Below are 18797 nucleotides of genomic sequence, written 5' to 3' on the forward strand. Positions count from 1 at the left end.
AGGCTCTACAGGCAGGCTTAATTTGGCTGGTGGACCCCCTACTAGCGTCTTCGAAGCACCATTAGCATCAGAGAGAATAGCAGCCCTCTTAGGGCCCCATCACGGCAGGTATGTCAGCAGATTGTGCCTCTAAAATTATTACAATTTCCGACACCATGCTGAACATTAATACTAGTTTGTTTGATTGCACACATTTTGTATTTGATGTTTAATTGCATTTTCTTTACTTTCCATTTCCACACTGCTCTTCCATTGGACAGGATGGAGGTACCAGGGGACGCCGCTGTGCCATCGAGGCTGATATGAAGATGAAGAAGTGAGCACCTGAGCTATGTAAAGGCAGAAGATAAGGACAGATGAAGAACCTGACAGAAGCTGATGGTGTATTTCTGGTAGTGAGTGGGTGCACAAAGGCCCTAGGAAAACCTCCAGATTCCTAGTTCATATCCCACCACAACTGAAGAAAATTCTGTGCAGTGATGGAGGCCATTGCTAGATCACTTGCCGCACACCTCCCTTATGTGAGGGAATCAGCAGGAACAGGGTCAGAAGGATCAGCTTGCCATTTTCTGAAACACCCAGTGGTTTAACCAGATGGGGAATAGTCCACGTGCAGGCAGTTGAGAGTTCTGCCCTGTGCTGGAAAGAGTAGTACCTGAACATTGTCAGCTGCATTCCTTGCACAGGATCAGAAGTATATACTTTTTTCTTTCCCAGCATCTGAAAGACAGACCAGGAGCTGTTTTTATCAGTTAATTGTAAATATGTATATTAAAATAAATAAACGTGTTCAGGACATGAAAGCTAGTGTTTTGTTAGTGAGCTTCAGTATTACACAATTGTGTCTGCTGTGGAGCTACAGAAAAGGGTGACTTTCCACAGGTTTTACTGTGCTTACGGATACGTACAGTGAGAATGCATGCTCCAGTGTAGTTGAGCTAACATGGTTATTGTGTGCTTGGACTAGAGCTTGCCTGCATTTAGGGAAATGCTGGGAATTGATCTGCCATAGGAAAACGTTTGTTGTAGGTGGTTTCAGGTCCTCTTGACCATGTCTTGTATTGGATACACACAGGCCAGTCATAAAAAAGTAGCGAGGGGGCCACTTTCTGTCATAAGGACCGAGAACAGTCAAGGCAGATCATCAGGAATTCCAGAAGCCACCAACTCTTGTTCTTCATCCCTCCTGATGCCTGCCTCTTCCTGGCTGTTAACCTGTATAATAACGAGAGGTGATGGTACAAGCTAGCCATGACAAGCTGCCTTGTTTCCATACCAGATTTGATTCTATGAAGGACACTGCCCTCAATCTTCCTCGTCCTAACACCAACTCGACCTCTACCCCTCTTGTTGACTTTATGACTGACATTCTTCAGATTTCACTGCATTCAAAACTATCAACCCTACAAACACTCACATATAGACCTATTCCCCTTCCCACCAACCTACATCTGAACCACTGTCTTCTATTAAAGTCCAGATTGAGCTTGTGACTCTTCCTCATTCACCCATCTCACCATGATGACCCTCCCTTCACATTATTCATATTTCAAAGCCTCTCTTAGAGGAGCATTCATTAACTTGATTCCTACTGTCAAACATACCACCAGCATCGGACACTGTTGCGGATGTAACTCCTTGTTTTGCAGCATAGATGTCTTCTAGATTCATATACTATGCATATATTCCCACCGTCTAGTGGTTGGAGTTGGAAAGTGCTCCTTGTTTTGTTTTAAACTCTTATTTAGGTTGAGCTTCGAAACCTATTATATATACTCCCCCACAGGCCTCTGACTCCTTCTGTGGGCTTCAAGTCTGCCCATTGCTTTTCATTTGTCTATGTCATTGTCCTTTAAAAAGCCTTGCTTGCTAATGGTCAGTCCTTCCTCTTTGTCCCTTCTTTTTGTCTTTTGTTTCCTGCCACGGGGCACTGGCCAAGTACTGTATTCTTACACGTTTGTTGTTTATCTATTCATTTGGGGGACTATTTTATTATTTCTTTTCTGCACGTGTTACACTGTGGGTGCTTGGTCAGCTTTGGCTCCTGTATAATATTGCCCCTCCTTCTGCTTCTCCTGACCCCTTACAGTGGAGGAAAAACTAAGTGCCTTCTTCTCCTAAGGACGGTCCAGCGGCCTTGGATTGTTGGGGTGTCGGCAGCACACCAGCGCAGCACCACACTCAATTTGTGGTACATGGCCATGCAGCTGCTAGCACTGTTTTTTGTTTTATTACATTCCTTCTTGTTTTTCTTACTCTTGACGTCTCTGCCCTTTGTGCACTTTCCCTCACTACAACCAGCCTCTGACACACCCTCTGCTCTTCTGCGTCTGCCACAAAGAGACAAGTAAAAGCCCCAGACTGCCTCTGTGTGCAAGATGCCATTGTTTGCTTGTCACAGCTTCCCTTGACAAGCATGTAAATTATGGGCCTGTGGCAGTCCTGCCTCCAAACCAACGATCAGGGTATGCCATTGTATGCTTCTCTCAACCCCTGCACCCTCCGGCTCCACGTCACTCTTATACCATGCACTTCTGTGCACCCCACCCTGCTCAGCGTCATCTTACCAGTGTGACTGACCCTCGCCTGCATTGCTGTCTCTCACAATTCAGCTGATCAGTGCAGGGCCAGTACAACTAATGCACCTCCTCCCGGCCCCCAACTCTCCCAGGGTTCGGCATCTCCTCCCGTCGTACTCTCTTACAAACCCTGGCCGCCTTGCTCAATGGATGGAAGGGAGCTGCTCTCCCTCCTGGCTGAATTGATGTTGCTGCAGAGGGACCTCTTTGTGTTGTGTGTGTGTGTGTGTGTGTGTGTGTGTGTGTGTGCGTGTGCATGGTACCTAGCTGCAGGATGTGATATTTCCTTGAGGCGGTGTCTCATTCCTTTAAGTAAATATGTATGGGGAGAGGAGGGAGAGCAGAAGCGTGGAAGGAATTTTCTGCTTGGCCCTTAATTTTGCCTTGACAGCACCCCCTTCCATCAGTGGTGTAAGTGCTCTCTGGCCTCATTCTCTGCTTTTCTGCACCGTACGATAGATGTTTGCTCCAGTATGGGGCACTTTCCTTCCTGATTGCTTTTGTTGACTTTCATCTCTTTCGGTCCAACCCAGGAGACTTTCTTAGTGCACTGATTAGAAGAACTCTTTGGGGGCAGTGCCACACAACAGTGTGTGTTTTTATGTGTTACTGGATTTCTCCAATCAGAATGGACAACGGAGTTCTGTATATATTAATTATAGGGCAGTGGAGTCTTGGCGGCCCTATTGTCTACACCCTACGTGCACTGGCGCAAATGTATCTGCTCTACACCTCTCTCTGAGAGCCCCCCCAAAGCATCAAATACTGCTGTTGTTAGTCGTGCATGAATGCCCACTCCCCTCTTGTTAGAGTAATGGAACCCACCCCAAACGTTTCTTCTAAAGGACTGTTGTATACACCTACCTGAGACCCCACTCCGTTACTCCCCGGTTAGTTGGCAAATTGCTGTTTCCCCCACAGGCCTTTGACTCCTTTTGTGTTCTTCTCCCCTCCACTTTCCACTCGTGATACCCCTCATACACTTTCTGCCATCAGCAGTGCTTGCTTTTGGGGTACATTCCACTGCACCTTTACTTTTCTTTCTTGTAACTTGCAACCCTTCACCCATAGCACTCCATCAATTTTTGCATGCCATTCTACAACACTGGGTGGCTGGAATAATCCATATTTAAACAATATTGTAATAATTACTTATGTCACTTGTGTATGCCATGTCTGTTTACATTTTCTTCAAGAATTCAAAACATTAAAACACATTTTTGTAAAATGCGTGCTTTCAATTGAAATTGTATTTATATAGATCTTTCTTTCCCTGGCTAGGTGTTGAAGGGACAGTTTTGTGAAACAAAAGTTGCATTATGTACAGTCTGGGTATTATTTAAAACTATATTTTGGAAGCACCATTTTATCATAAACAGGTTTGTGCATTTTGTAGCAGTCTATATTATACTGTGTGTAATGCAAATTTTAAATAATAGCTTACATCTTCACACAGGCTCTGACCACAAATACACTAGTTGCTATGCTCCACTGCACCAAGCAAGATTTAATTCTGTTTATTAAGGCAAGCATGTATTCCTGAATCCAACTGCCCAATCCAGTGTGTTGTAATTGTATAGCTCTTCAATCCCTGACAGTACAGGACCCATGGTAGTATTCTGCATGGCTAAACACTTATAAGGTCCTAAAAGCGAGACCTATTGGCTATGCCAATGCTTGTTTTTTAAATGGGTGTTTGTGAAAGCAGGTCCTTTTGGTTTGGGCTACAACCTTCTTTGAGTATGTGCAAGCGTTTTTTTCCACCAGGAAGATCTGATGTGCCATCCAGACTGCAAAGAAAAGACAGCAGCATAGAGATGCAAGAAAGGAAGCCCACTAGAAACATCAAGGAGATAGATGGTATGAAGAAAGGTTGCATGCGGGGATAATCTTGAGCAAAGCAGCTTGTTTGGCGCTGCTCACATTATTTCTCATGCAACAAGCAAGTACTCTTTACCTACCTTTTTAAATACTCTCTCAAAGGTATTTGGGAGAGGATATGCAGGTAGCTAAAGCTTAATCCAAAAACCATAAAGGACAAGGTAAGAACTTGCCCTTTTCTATATTCTAGGAGCTGGAACTTAGGTGAACTGCGCCATTTATGAGCGCAAAAAAAAATTGGTAAACAGCTTGTCTAACATTCCTGTCCTTACTGCATTGTTCTGTTACACACTTCGTGTGCTGCTTTATACTGCTTTGGAACACACTTAAAGCTTTTAATAAGTACATCTGAAAAACACTTGTAAAATAAATAAATAATTTGCTTCTTTTATATACTACGGTGTTTCTTGGGAGTGTTTACTTATTTCCTAGTCTTTCCTTAGTTTCAAACATCGCCGAAAACTTAGTCCAAATAAGCACGCTATGCTTAAAAAAGTTTGACAGTACAAAAATTGGGTGAAAAAAGGCTGTGATGTTTTTGCTTAAAAAGAGATTTTAGGGATCTCTTTAACAATACTTAGCTCAGCGATGTTTTTTATCCAAGTATCTAACATGTAGGTGTAAGAAACATTCAATAATGCACCAAATATGGCTTATGTCTGGCTGCAAAGCAAGCCTTTTTAGGATGAGCATAAGCATATGCCCTCTTGCATACTTTTAGGTATACTTCTTCTGTGGGCTTCCAGCCATTTCATTTGTTAGTTTGAGTCATTTAAAAATTCTTGCTTGCTAGTGGTCAGTCATGCATCTTTGTCCCTCCTTCTGTGTGGGAGCAGGGACCAACTACTGTATAATTACTCTTTGTCCTGTTTATCTGGTCTGCAGGGGACTTTCTTTTTACTTTGTTGCCCGCTCCTGTCCAGGGAAGCTTCCATTTTCATTTGCAGAGCATTCTTCCTCTGAGATTAGATGAAAACAAGGCTATAAATCAGGCTGTTATCTTGGTCACATTTGGTCTTTGTGGGCTCTCTGCACCCTCTCTCAAGCTGCCTGGCCCCTGCCCTTCCTTGGCTTGAATTTTATTTTCCAAGTGTAACTGCCTGCGTGCTGAGAGCAAGTGCGGAGGATCGCTTGTGATTGCCTAGGTACCCAGCTCTACCAGGGCTCTGCAATCCTTAGAGACAGAGCACCTCATTCCTTGCAGTCAGTTAGGCTCTGCTGCTCCAGTACTGGGACCTCAGACGCAGCTCTATCACTTCACCGCGATTCACACACTCAAAGCCCTCAGCCGTGCCAAGAACCCCACACACGCTGTCTGCCAGAGCACCTCAGTTCTTGCAGTCCGTACACTCTGATGCTCTAGTACTGGGCCTTCAGACACAGCTCCAACAGTGCACCACAGTTCACACACTCCAAGCCCTCAGCTGTGCCAGTTCCAAAACCCCAGACACGCTGTCTGCCAGAGCACCTCAGTTCTTGTAGTCAGTACAATCTGCTGCTCAACTACTGGGACCTCAGGCACAGCTCCATCAGTGCACTGCAATTCATACACTCCAAGCCCTCAGTCGGGCCAGTGCTAGGAGCCCCACACACGCTGTCTGCCAGAACACCACAGTACTTGCAGTCAGTACACTCTGCTGCTCCAGTAGTGGGACCTCGGGCGCAGCTCCATCAGTGCACCGTAGTTCACACACTCCAAGCCCTCAGCCGTGCCAGTGCCAGGAACCCCACACACCCTGTCTGCCAGGGCACCTGAGTTTTTGCAGTCAGTACACTCTGCTGCTCCAGTATTAAAACCTCAGGCACTGCTCCATCAGTGCACCACAGTTCACACACTCCAAGCCCTCAGCCGTGCCAGTGCCAGGAACCCCACACACCCTGTCTGCCAGAGCACCTCGTTTTTTGCAGTCAGTACACTCTGCTGCTCCAGTATTAGGACCTCAGCCACAGCTCCATCAGTGCACTGCAGTTCACACACTCCAAGCCCTCAGATGTGCGAGTGCCAGGAACCCCACACTCGCTGTGTGCCAGAGCACCTCAGTTCTTGCAGTCAGTACACTCTGCTGCTCCAGTACTGGGACCTCAGGCTCAGCTCTTTCAGTGTTCCTCAGTCACACACTCCAAGCCCTCAGCCATGCCAGTGCCAGGAACCCCACACACCCTGTCTGCCAGGGCACCTTGGTTCTTACAGTCAGTACACACTGCTGTTCCAGTACTGGGACCTTGGGTGTAGCTCCATCAGTGCACCTCAGTTCTTCCCCGGCAAGGTCACTTCCTTTCCTATACTTGGACCCCTCTCACATACAGTTCCATTACAGCAGCTCAATTCTATTATTCAGTTCCACTGCCAACACAGGACCCAAAAGAGCAAAACACAGTTCAGCCAGTGCACCTCAAGCCTAACATCCAACGCCACTGTTGGTGGGAACCACCACAGCTCTGCCAGAATCCATCAATTCTAGCATTCAGTGTTCATTTCTTGTCAGTACTAAGGCTCAGACACACGCCCTTCAGGACTCCTTGCTTCTGTGGTTCAGAGGCAATGCCACTCCTATACTGGGCCCCACTCGCAGCCTCACCACGACACCTGCAGCCTAACACTCAGCAACACTGGCACGCCACTACTAGGTTCCACACAGCTCCATTAACATACCTCCTTTCTGATCTTGTGTGCCCGTTACTATTCCAGTACTGCAGCCGACATACAACTGTCAGTTCACCTAAGCCCTGACCTGCAGCACCCTATTATTCCAATACCAGGAATTTATGGCGCTCCGTTTCTCATTCCTCACCCGCTGCCTTTCTTTTATTCCAGCACAGGTCCGGAACACAGCTCTGTAATCCCCCCAATCCTGATCTTAAGTGCCCCAAAATTGCTGAATTGGGGTTCACATACAATTCTGCTAATGCACCTCCTGCTGTTCTGCAGTGCCCCCTGCTGTTCCACACTTCAACATCTGTTTGAAGACACGGGGAAGCCAATCAAATCTATTCTTAGCTGCATCTTTATTTGGGAGGGTCTGTTTCACCTATTTCACTCCTTTCGTTCCTTAACTCTGTTTACTCTCAATGTTTTCTTTCTCCCCCACTTTTCTCATTCCAGCTCTTGAAATCCCCACTGTAGGAAGTTGGCTCTATATGTACTATCTCAAAGTGAGAGATAGTGTGCACAGAGTCCAAGGGTTCCCCTCAGCAGTTGATAATGGCAAAATTAGATAATACTAATGCTCTATTTTTGTGGTAGTGTGGTCGAGCAATAGGCTTATCAGAGGGTAGTGTTAAGCATTTGTTGTACACACACAGGCAATAAATGGGAATACACACTCAAAGACTTAACTCCAGGCCAATAGGTTTTTATATAGAAAAATATTATTTTCTTAATTTATTTTAGAACCACAAGATTCAGAATTCAAGTAAATATATAAATTGTAAGGTACTAGGCATAGGTAAATATGGAACTTTGAATTAAAACAGTAATGTACACAGTTTTGTCAAAATGGCAATAAGCTATGACACAGTGCAAAAATCAACAGTTCCTGGGGGAGGTAAGTACAAGTTAGTTTAGCAGGTAAGTAAAGCACTTACAAGTTCAGTCCTTGGGGCATAGGCAGCCCACTGTTGGGGGTTCAAGTCAACCTCAAACACCCAGCAACACAGGGCCAGTCAGGTGCAGAGGTTAAACTAGGGCCCAAATAGCATAGGCACCTATGGAGACAGGGGTGCTCCGGTTCCAGTCTGCTAGCAGTACCTGCGTCCTCGTGGAGCAGACCAGAGGGGGTTTGTAAAGCACTGGGGGGGAGGGAAGGGGAGGGGGTCAGAAACAGGCACACAAAATACACCCACAGGGGCGGCAGAGTGCAGTGTACAAAGTAGGTGTTGGGTTTTAGCTAGAAATCAGTGGAGAGACCCGGGGTTACTCTGGCGATGCAAGCAGGGCACAGGGGGGCTTCTCGGGCCAGCCATCAACTGGGCAAAGATGAAAGTCGCCTGCTGGTCACTCCTGCACCGGTAGTTGGTTTTTCTCCAGCCTGGGGGCTGCGGGTGCAGTGCTTCTTCCAGGCATCGGGTTCTTTGTTACCGGGCACTCGCGGTCAGGGGGAGCCTCTGGATTCTCTCTTCAGACGTTGCTGTGGGGGTGCAGGGAGGTCGTCTCAGGGTGTCCACATCGTTTGAGTCGCGTGGGGGTCCTCTCTGAAGTGTTGGTTCTTCTGGACACTAGCCGGGGCGTCGGGTGCAGAGTGTTGAGCACTAACGCTTCCGGAGTGAGGCTGGAGTCCCTTTAAAGTTGGTTTCTTCTTGGTTGTGTGGACAGAGCTGCTGTCCTCTGGAGTTTCTTGGTCCTTTGGGTAGCAGGGCAGTCCCCTGAGTTGGTAGAGGTCACTGATCCCGCTGGAAGTGTTGCTGTTGCAGGGTCTTTGAGTCTGAAGACAGGCCGGTAGGGCTGGGGCCAAGTCAGTTGTTGTCTCTGGCGTCTCTGCTGGGCTTTCAGGTCAGCAGTCCTTCTTCTTGTTTCAGGTCATCAGGAATCTGTTTTCCTGGGTTCAGGGTTGCCCCTAAACACTAAATTGTAGGGGTGTGTTAGGGCTGGAGGGCAGTAGCCAATGGCTACTGTCCTTTCGGGTGGTAACACCCTCCTTGTGCCTCCTCCCTTTAGGGAAGGAGGCACATCCCTATTCCTATTTGGTAAATCCTCCAAAGCAAGTTGGAGGATTTTCTAAGGAAGGTGTCACTTCAGCTCAGGACACCTTAGTGGACTGTCCTGGCTGGAGGTTGACTCCTCCTTGTTTTTCTTGTTATCTCCTCCGGACTTGCCACCAAAAGTTGGGGCTATGTCCGGGGGGCGGGCATCTCCAGTAGCTGGACTGCCCTGGGGCATTGTAACACGAAGCCTGAACCTTTGAGGCTCAATGCTAGGTGTACTGCAGGGTGAGGTGTGAAGCACCTCCACCCAGTGCAGGCTTTGTTTCTGGCCTCAGAGAGCACAAAGGCTCTCATCCCAGGAGGTCAGAAACTCGTCCCTCCGTGGCAGGCTGGCACAGACCAGTCAGTCCTGCACTGAAGGATTGGGTAAAATACAGGGGGCATGTCTAAGATGCCCTCTGTGTGCATTTTGTAATAAATCCAGCACTGGCATCAGTGTGGATTTATTATTCTGAGATGTTTGATACCAAACTTCCCAGTATTCAATGTAGCCATTATGGAGCTGTGGAGTTCGTTTTGACAGACTTCCAGACCATATACTTAATATGGCCACACTGTACTTACAATGTCGAAGAATGGACTTAGACACTGTAGGGGCATATTGCTCATGCAGCTATGCACTCACCAGTGGTATAGTGCACCCTGACTTAGGGCTTAAAGGCCTGCTAGAGGGGTGACTTAACTATGACGCAGGCAGTATTTTGTGTGCCCCATCCTGAGGGGGATGCCATGTCGACTTTGCCTTTTTCTCCCCACCAACACACACAATCTGCAATGGCAGTGTGCATGTGTTATGTGAGGGGTCCTTTAGGGTGGCGCAACACAAGCTGCAGCCCTTAGGGACCTTCCCAGGTCACAGGGCCCTTTGTACCACTGGTACCTTTTGCAAGGGACTTATCTGTGTACCATAGATGTGCCAATTGTGGAAACAATGGTAGCCTGGTTAGCAGGATCCCAGCACACTTCTCAGTCAAGTCAGCATCAATATCAGGCAAAAGTGTGTGGGGGGAGTTAACCGCAACAAGGAGACAAGTTCCTACACACACATTAACAGTTTTGCTCTTTCCCTCAACTGTTTATTTATACTCCTCTCCCTTTTTTATTTCCCTCTTCCTCTTGCTACCTCCTCTTTCAAACTTGCAAAAACTTGGTTATTTCTTTCCTTGTTTCGTTCCTCTCTTTTTTTCTTCATCAGGCATTCGTTATTTCACTATTTTTTCTCTTCCCTTCATTCTTTCTTTGTCTTTTTTATTTGCGCTTTCCTATTACTCTGTATGAGTCCTTTCATTATATTATTTTTTTTAGATATTTCTTCCTTCCTTTCTCTGGTGTTTTTCTTATCTTTGTCTGTCAATTCATGTTTTACTATAAATCCCTCTTTTTCCTGTCTGTATGTGGAAACCACAAGTTAATTGTCAGGACCCGAAGCGTCAAAGTGGTTTTCCTATTCTGTGTCTGTGGGAAATGTGTCAGTACATACATGCCCTGGTTCTTTCGCTGCCTGTTTCTCTCACCCTCTCTTTTTTTCTCTAGTGTTAATTTTTCTTTCTTTTCACACTTTTTTCATTATTTTTTCCTCTTTATCTTTCACTTGCTTCCTTCCCTTTTTTCTTGTGTCTCACACGTTTACTCTTTCTTCTCTTAGTTGTTTTTTCATTTTCTTGTTCTTTCTTTCCCTTCTTTCTTTTATTTCTTTGCTATTCCTTCTTTTTCTTCCTTTTGTCTGTTTTCTTCCTTTCCCTTCTCTTTTTCTGCCCCATTCACTTTCTCTCCTGAGGCCTAGTTATCAATTGAGCAACAGGTGCAGTGGCACCAGGGCCCAGAGACCTATGGACCTTACTCAACTCTAATTAAATTACTGCTGTATTTTCTTACCAAAATTGAAGTCAACCATTTTCCTTTCTTACTCCAGGACCCATGACACCGTTACTATGCCACTTGCCCTCTCCATCTTTACTCCAGACTCCCTCTTTCCTTTTACCGTCAAGTCCGTCCCAAATCACATTTTTTATGGTGTTCTGAGCATTACACTCTAATGCCAAAAGTTTATTTCTGTTAAATGTTTATATGATACTTGTATGTGGTTTAAGATGGAGGAAGAAGGTTAAAGGAAGTGCTTTAGTTAAATGCTGGGCCAGTGTAATTATATGGCAGGGAAAGATGAAATTATGAGGCAGGGTTGACCAATTTGTGTGACAAGAAAATTCCAGTTATGAATTTGCAATGCCAATAGTTCTAACTCAAGAAAATGTGAGACCTGTTGCATTGCAAATGATTTTTCAAGAATGTAGGCACAAGACAATTTCAATGCAGCCTCATATGTAGCTCAGATCTGGAAGGCTTCTGGCAAGGGGGTGTGAAGATCATAAAACTTCTTTTCAGGTCTGGCACACATGGGGGCTCCACACTAGGGAAGCGTTGATCAGGGGATTGTAAACATTGTTAAATGGCCTTCATGGCGAGCACAAATACCTCATAAATCATGTGCTTATCTCCTGGAAACACATTCCTTAGCTGCCCTCAAAACAAGGACAGAAAGGTCGAATTACGGTCCCAGTAAAAGGATACGAGCTATTCGCGTTTTAAACTCCTGACCGGACTTTTTTTTTGCCACATCAACTGAAAAATAAAACAGTTTATAAGCGAGCCCCAGCCACCTTGAGGCGTGATGGAGACACACAAAAGGAAACAGAAGTTCACTCGCAGTGAAACCTATCGGCAAAAGTGCAATTATCCATGTAACTGGCAAAAGTGCAATTAGCCATGCAACAGGGTCGATGTCATGCAAAGCGCTCTACTACTGCCCAGCGAGATTGTGCTGCCTGCAAAATAAAGAGAAAAAGTAGTTCAGAAACCATACAGAAAACATGGAGCCTCAAATGTTTTCAGTAGTTGGCTGGTGCGCTTGAGGCGGGCTAAACACCGGAAAAGGCTTGAGGTGTGCATGCCTTTCACTAATGAAATAAAGTGAATTTTAAAAGGCAAGCCCATGAACCAACCAAATTGATGGGTGTGGTTAAAAGCCCATAGAGAGATTACACCAGAGACAGAGCGCTTTTCGCTCGACCTTTAATACAGCATTGTGTTTACATTTTTAGCCTGGGCTTCTCAAAGGCAAAGCAGGGACTATTTCTTTCAAACTGCACAAGTATATTTTACATAGGTTTTTGTGCATTCCCCATAGCTATGCTATATAACATGTAGCACTCACAGTAACACAACATATTTGCCAAAAGAACACAATAGAGGTGCAGTTGCAACATTTACAGTTTTCTACTGCCACTTGGTAAAATAATTGGCTGCATAGCATTTACCACATGCAATGGGAGAACAGAAGATCGTAAGACAAGTACTAATTCATGCACATTGGCGGCTTATTCAAGTGAGCCACAAAAACTCTGCAAACTAGTTGCAGTGGGTTGTTTCTTCTGTACAGTAACCTGTACAATGCGTATTGCAAAAATTCACCTAACAACCAATAACAAGGGTTTAAGGACAGGTGTGGCTTGGTTACTCACCCATAGGTACATGGGCCAGAGATGTGTGTACACAAACACCCCTCCTCCCCCTTCTACAAATTCCTTTCACATGTACACGGAGGGAAAATCTGGGTTATAACTGTAGTGGTTTCTCTGATCCCAACAAAACAAAATGGCACCATTAGGGTAAACTATGGAAAAAATTCAGCACCCTGAGATGGGGATGCCAAAGAAAGCACGATAATGCCTGTTTATAAAAATAAATACATGTTTACCAGCTACACACTCCATTATGCCTGATTTCATTGCTGTATGCAATCACAGTTTCGAAAGAACGCAGATTGTTTTTCATATATGCAATTACACAGACGGAGGACATATAATAACTCTCCCTCTACAAACTCAGATGTACAGCATTTAAAGGTCGTGCTGGAAATTACACATACTGTTAACATTCTTCACAACCCTGTATGCACCTGGTGGAATTCCAACCTTTTTTTGGTGAAAAAAGCTTGCACACGGAAAACTATACACTGTCCTATTACATATATGCAGTCAACTTCTACTGAGGGGATGGATCTCACATAGGAAGAACTTACAAACCCCTACTAAGGGATCACGTCCCCAAAGGCAACACAGCACCTTTTACCAAGCGAGCCTGCCCCCACAACACAAAATTTACATGGCAGGCCCTACCACACTAATGTATCACTGATGGTATTATTTATCACAAGAACATGGGACAAATCAGCTTCGATTTAAAAAAAAAAAAAAGAGCAACCAACCACGGCCACATGGTTGGGGTGTGGTGAATTCCTAGAAACTGTGAGTCAGCCTACCACAGAAACTGAATTTGACACCATAATGGGGCCGGCGACTCTTGAAAGGATTTTGACCTCGATCTCCAAATGTGCCACATAGGGCCGGCAACAGGGTTTGACCGCAACCACTGAAATCGTCACATAAGGTGATGGGATGACACCCCTCCACCACATAAAGCACATGCACCAACACAGTGAACGTCACTCCAAAGCACGCACATGCGTACTACATAGCAAGGCAAAGCTTACTGAGACCACACTGTAGGGCCCCTCACAATATCTGGCCTTCTGCTCAACATAATCTATTCCTGGCAATGCAATACAAACACAGTTCTTTACTAGGTTACTTTTATGTTAAACCAAATACAAACCTACATAAAGGCAAAGCAGAAAGATTACAAGGTGCGCCTTTCACACTGTCGTGCTAAGTAATAAGTGCATGCAGAGTCAGGCCCGAACATGCTCAACGGTTACAGTATCTCACCTTTGGCCATTATCAGTGGGGTATTCAATGAAACTAAAGGCATACATTCATCTGCCACAAAAAAGGCCTATTGCAAATAGTTTGGTCTAAAGCCCAAAATCTGCAGTACAAATTAAGGGTAACCATGATCCAGGTGGCGGTTGTTACTGTTTCTTCATCAGTACTTCACCACATCGCATAAACCGTTTTTTTCATAGTCACTTATGTTGGCCCAGGAATCAGTCTAACATATCTGCATACAGTGCACATTTTTACATAGCAAATATCCAACTCCCGCTAGGACCATGATAAGGGATGCACCCCACACAGAATAGGGAGCATACATCAACAATCAAAAAACTATACACATACGTCTACTACAACTCAAGACAATCTTCCTAGCACTAGACACATTCCAAACCCATATAAGAAGCAGAACGAAGGTGACTCAAACAGGCATAAAGGCCTTTAATACACAATATGTAAACATAATTTCAACAAACATACATAGGTCAATGTCTATAGATGTACATATAGACATCTTTGATAAATAAGGGGTGATACATTGGGCAGGAGAATATCATATATATATATTTATGTGTACAAACTAAATTTTCCAGATATCAACAACACTGGCTTACTATACAAAGGTATTGTCCATATAAAAAAGTGAAGCACAACTTCTTTTGGGGATTTTCGCATGTACACAAGTATAAGTAACATAATCATACAATACTTTCCACGTTATGGCAAGACCAAAAATATGACGAAAACACGTTAGGGGCTTGCATATAGCTTATGGTAGCTACTAAAAGCAGGTATCAAAGAAAAAAGTACATAAAACAAACAAGCACCCAATATCCCTTGAGCCATATGCACACAAAGCATTTAGGTTTGGCCCATTATGTCATCAAAGCTACAACCAGTCTATGCTCATGTAACAAAAAAGAGCTAGTGGTTGGTACAAGAATATTAAAATAATACACACGGAATAAGATAACCATATTGCACTTTACCCTGATGTATGGGCCAAGGGAATATAAGAATTTCCACATACATCTGGTTAACTGCTAGGTGGTAACCACAAAATAAAGGGTTTTGGGATTGCGTCCATAGATATTTACACACACCCATATACAGGTATGTATGTATGGGGGTCATTATGACCCTGGCGGAAGGCGGAGAACCGGCTGTAAGACCGCCAACAGGCTGGCGGTCTTACTTGGTGGAATTATGACGCCATGGTCATCCGCCGGTTCTCCGTTCCACCCGTCAGGGCGGAGACGACCGCTGGGCTGGAGACCTGGGTCTCCAGCCCGGCGGCCGTCACTATACCGCCGGCGGTATTTTGACCCGGCTTACCGCAGTGGATTTCCAGCGGTTTGAACCGCCATGAAATCCATGGTGGTAAGCACTATCAGTGCCAGGGAATTCCTTCCCTGGCACTGATAGGGGTCTCCCCCACCCCCCCGCCATCCCCCAAAGGTGACAGGGCCCCCCTCCCCACCCCGACCCCCAACAGCACATCACCCATACCCACACGACACGCACGCAGGCACCACCTACACACTTACACTTACACGCACACACGCCGACATACATGCCTACATCCACACACACAGCCAGACACGCACACCCACATTCATACACCCACACATCCATACAGACATACCCACAGACATACACGCACTCATTCCCATATACACAACACCCCCGCAAGCATACACGCACTCACACACCCCGTCTACGTACACACACGCACACCCCCATGCACCCACACAACACCCCCCCACCCCCTCCCCTCACAGACGACCGACTTACCTGGTCCGATGATCCTCCGGGAGGGGACGGGAGCTATGGGGGCAGCTCCGCCGACACCACACCACCAACAGAACACCGCCACGGCAAATCACAGGACGTGATTCGCTGGGCGGTGTTCTGTTGGCGTGGCGGTGGATCAACCTCCACTTCCCCGCCTCCCGCCAGTATGGCTGTTGGCGGCTCTCCGTCCGTAAAAGGACGGAGAGCTGCCAACGGTCATAATAGGCCGAGCGGCAAACCGCCAACACTGGCGGTCTTTAAAAAAGACCGCCGAGGTCAAAATGACCCCCTATGTGTGTGTATATATATATATACGTACATCTCTGTATGTGTGGACATATAGATATCTACTGTGTTCACACAGTGGAGAACACATGTTCTATCAAAGAGAACAAGTGGTAAACCCCACAGTAATGTTTTCTGTTGGTACTATTGGAACTTCACTCCCTTCTCCACAATGGGTAAATACCGCTAAGGAATTGATGCATATTATGTGAACCTGGAGGACGTCTATGCTGCAAAAGAAACTAGTTACTCACCTTAACAATATTTTGCAGCTTGACTCTTCTAGATTCCCACCTCAGTGGTGAAGGAGAAGACTTAAGAATGAATTAACTAAATAAATAAAATAAAGGTGGTATGGTAAAAAAAAAAAAAACCCAGACAGGGTTTCTGAACCTAGGATGGTATATAAGTACATTATAAGGACAAACTAATAGCAAACAAATGCTCGATGTGTCCTCTTATATTAGCAGGTGACATTTCTTAAAGATGTCACACCTTTTCAAATATAAAGTTCATAAATAAAGGTATAAATAATAACAAATTTGTGAACACATTTTAGAACACATATATTACTATTGTTTTGATAGTGGTCCAAAAATATGTATTCTATAACATATATGGAACACACAACAAGCGCTGCTTAAAAAAAAAAAGGGTTTTGTAGGTCCTCAAATGACCCTGCTCACTCAGCACAATGAAGACATACATTCAGTCAATCAGTAATATGTTAAGCGCGCTACTCACCCGGTAGGGTCTCAAGGCACTGGGGGGGGGGTTGCTACTGCTCGAAGAGCCAGGTATTGAGACGCTTTCTGAAGGTCAGGAGGCCCTGGGTCAGACGTAGGTTATAATATGATATTATGTTCATTTAACAGGCATACTCAATCACGAGGCATATAAAAATAATCTGAGAGCTTGCACACACACAAAGGGGGGTTATAGCCCAAATCAAAAGGATCTGGTTTCACAGACACCCATTTAAAAAATGGTTTAAAACAAAACAAGTAGCGATTTCCGACCCCAACCACTAGATGACGGGATATATGCATAGTATGTGAATCTAAAGAGTCAAGCTGCGAAACTATTGTTACAAGTAAGAAACTAGTTTCTTTAGTTTCTTACACTGAAACATGGTTGCCAACACCATCCCCCCAATCGGACATTTTACCATAGGGATGAAAATTGGCCTTAATCCATCACTAATACATTACTTGCCCTGAAGTTAAAGCTCCCTCTACGAGTCCTATAATGACATGCTTGTCAAATGTATTTCTGGTCCTACACCTCCTTTGTGTCTGCTCTCAACCATCAGGCCCCAAACAAGCTCCTGAATCCATCCAGGCTGAACTCCTGGACATGACACAGTACTTTAGATCTTCCTCAAAGTGACCTTTCAATCTTGGGAAATGTAAAATTTACACTGGTGAGTTCCTGAACTTCTAATGCACAATGAGTCCTGGACAAGAGGGACAATATGGGCTACTCCTGATTGATTAATTCTCCCCCACACAATGTCTGTCTTGGGCTGGATCTTCTATTGTTACATGTCCCAAATTTGCACCTCACTAAGTACCAGCCACTATCATAGTTCGACTCTTTCCTCTTCCTTTTTTTCTTTGAGGAGAGCTCTCTTCAGATATGGCAGCCACGCTGCCTCTCTCCCCTTGGTTCCCTCATCATGGGTTAGAAAATTAAGAAGTCCATCCTAAAGACCCAGTTCAGGCTGTTGTTAACAAGAGATACCCTTCTTTAGAAAACCCTGCTGACATCCTTGACAACCTCTCACAACCACTACTTTGAAGGATGAGCTTGTCACGGTCATTAGGAAAAAGCATTTCAATCCTCAAAAGGCATACTAGATACTATGAAGAGGCATCCTTCTTCACAAGATTCATCAACATTTCTCTAACAGGAGATTTCCCTAACATGGAAACAGGAAAATATGGCTTCAAGCCTACCATTGTAGCTTGACTGCTGCTATTTACATCTGCAGCTTGACATGTCAGAAAATCTCATTTGACAGGAGAAGAACCTTCCTTTTAAATATAATAAGTCACCCCTGTGTAGGCCTTGTTACCAACAAGGTAGCGTGCATGGTATTTAAAAGTGAGACATGTATAAATTATTATTGTTATTATGTCCCTGCAGTGACAAGCCCCTAAAAGCTATTTTGACTATGGAACTTTCTGGAAGTCCTGTGAGGAAATGAGTACAGATTACAACATTAATTATACTATCTTGGGTTTGGGACAAGCTACAAGTATGATTCCATCCACTAATTTTAATATTTATTAAAAGTCCAGCTGAATGGTGAAGTCAGAGTTTTAATAAATATTTACGAAAAGGACTTTTAAAATGTTTCCTTATTTGCCTACAGTCCTCCAAGGCTAATTTGCATTAGCCTGACTGCATCTGTCCCACCAGTGCTTGAATTTACTGAGGTGTGAAAACTGCTCCAGGAGCAGAAACAATGGCCTGGTTGTAGGAAACTGTTTTACTTCCTCATGCAGGAAGGCCAGTAAGGATGGACTTAGGACCTTCATCAACTTATAGAGGGACTGTCCTTCCACAAATAAATGTAAGTTTGAGGCCTGGGGAAAGCAAGCCTTTGTTCCCCAAGCCAGGCAGACTCCAAACTCAGTGGGAGGGAAGCTATCCCCAGAACCAATTTTGAGTAGCCACTAATGAAAGGGCAACTCTTTTCCCTGAGCACACCCCTGGGTGGGCAGACATGCTCAACACAAGGACAAAAAGGGTTTCCTCATCT

General features: G+C 44.9%; 1 protein-coding gene across 3 annotated transcripts in view; it reads left to right on the forward strand.

The window, feature by feature from the left end:
• Nucleotides 1-4863, forward strand: part of BRD8 (bromodomain containing 8) — a 378782-nt gene extending 373919 nt beyond the window's left edge. For all 3 annotated transcript variants that reach the window (XM_069244463.1, XM_069244464.1, XM_069244465.1), the window contains one exon: nt 261-4863. In XM_069244463.1, the coding sequence (XP_069100564.1) occupies nt 261-320 (60 nt within the window). In that variant the 3' untranslated portion in view covers nt 321-4863. The remainder of the gene's footprint in view (nt 1-260) is intronic.
• Nucleotides 4864-18797: the final 13934 nt, after the last annotated feature.

Source organism: Pleurodeles waltl, chromosome 7 (assembly GCF_031143425.1).
Source record: "Pleurodeles waltl isolate 20211129_DDA chromosome 7, aPleWal1.hap1.20221129, whole genome shotgun sequence".
Classification (NCBI taxonomy): Eukaryota; Metazoa; Chordata; class Amphibia; order Caudata; family Salamandridae; genus Pleurodeles; species Pleurodeles waltl.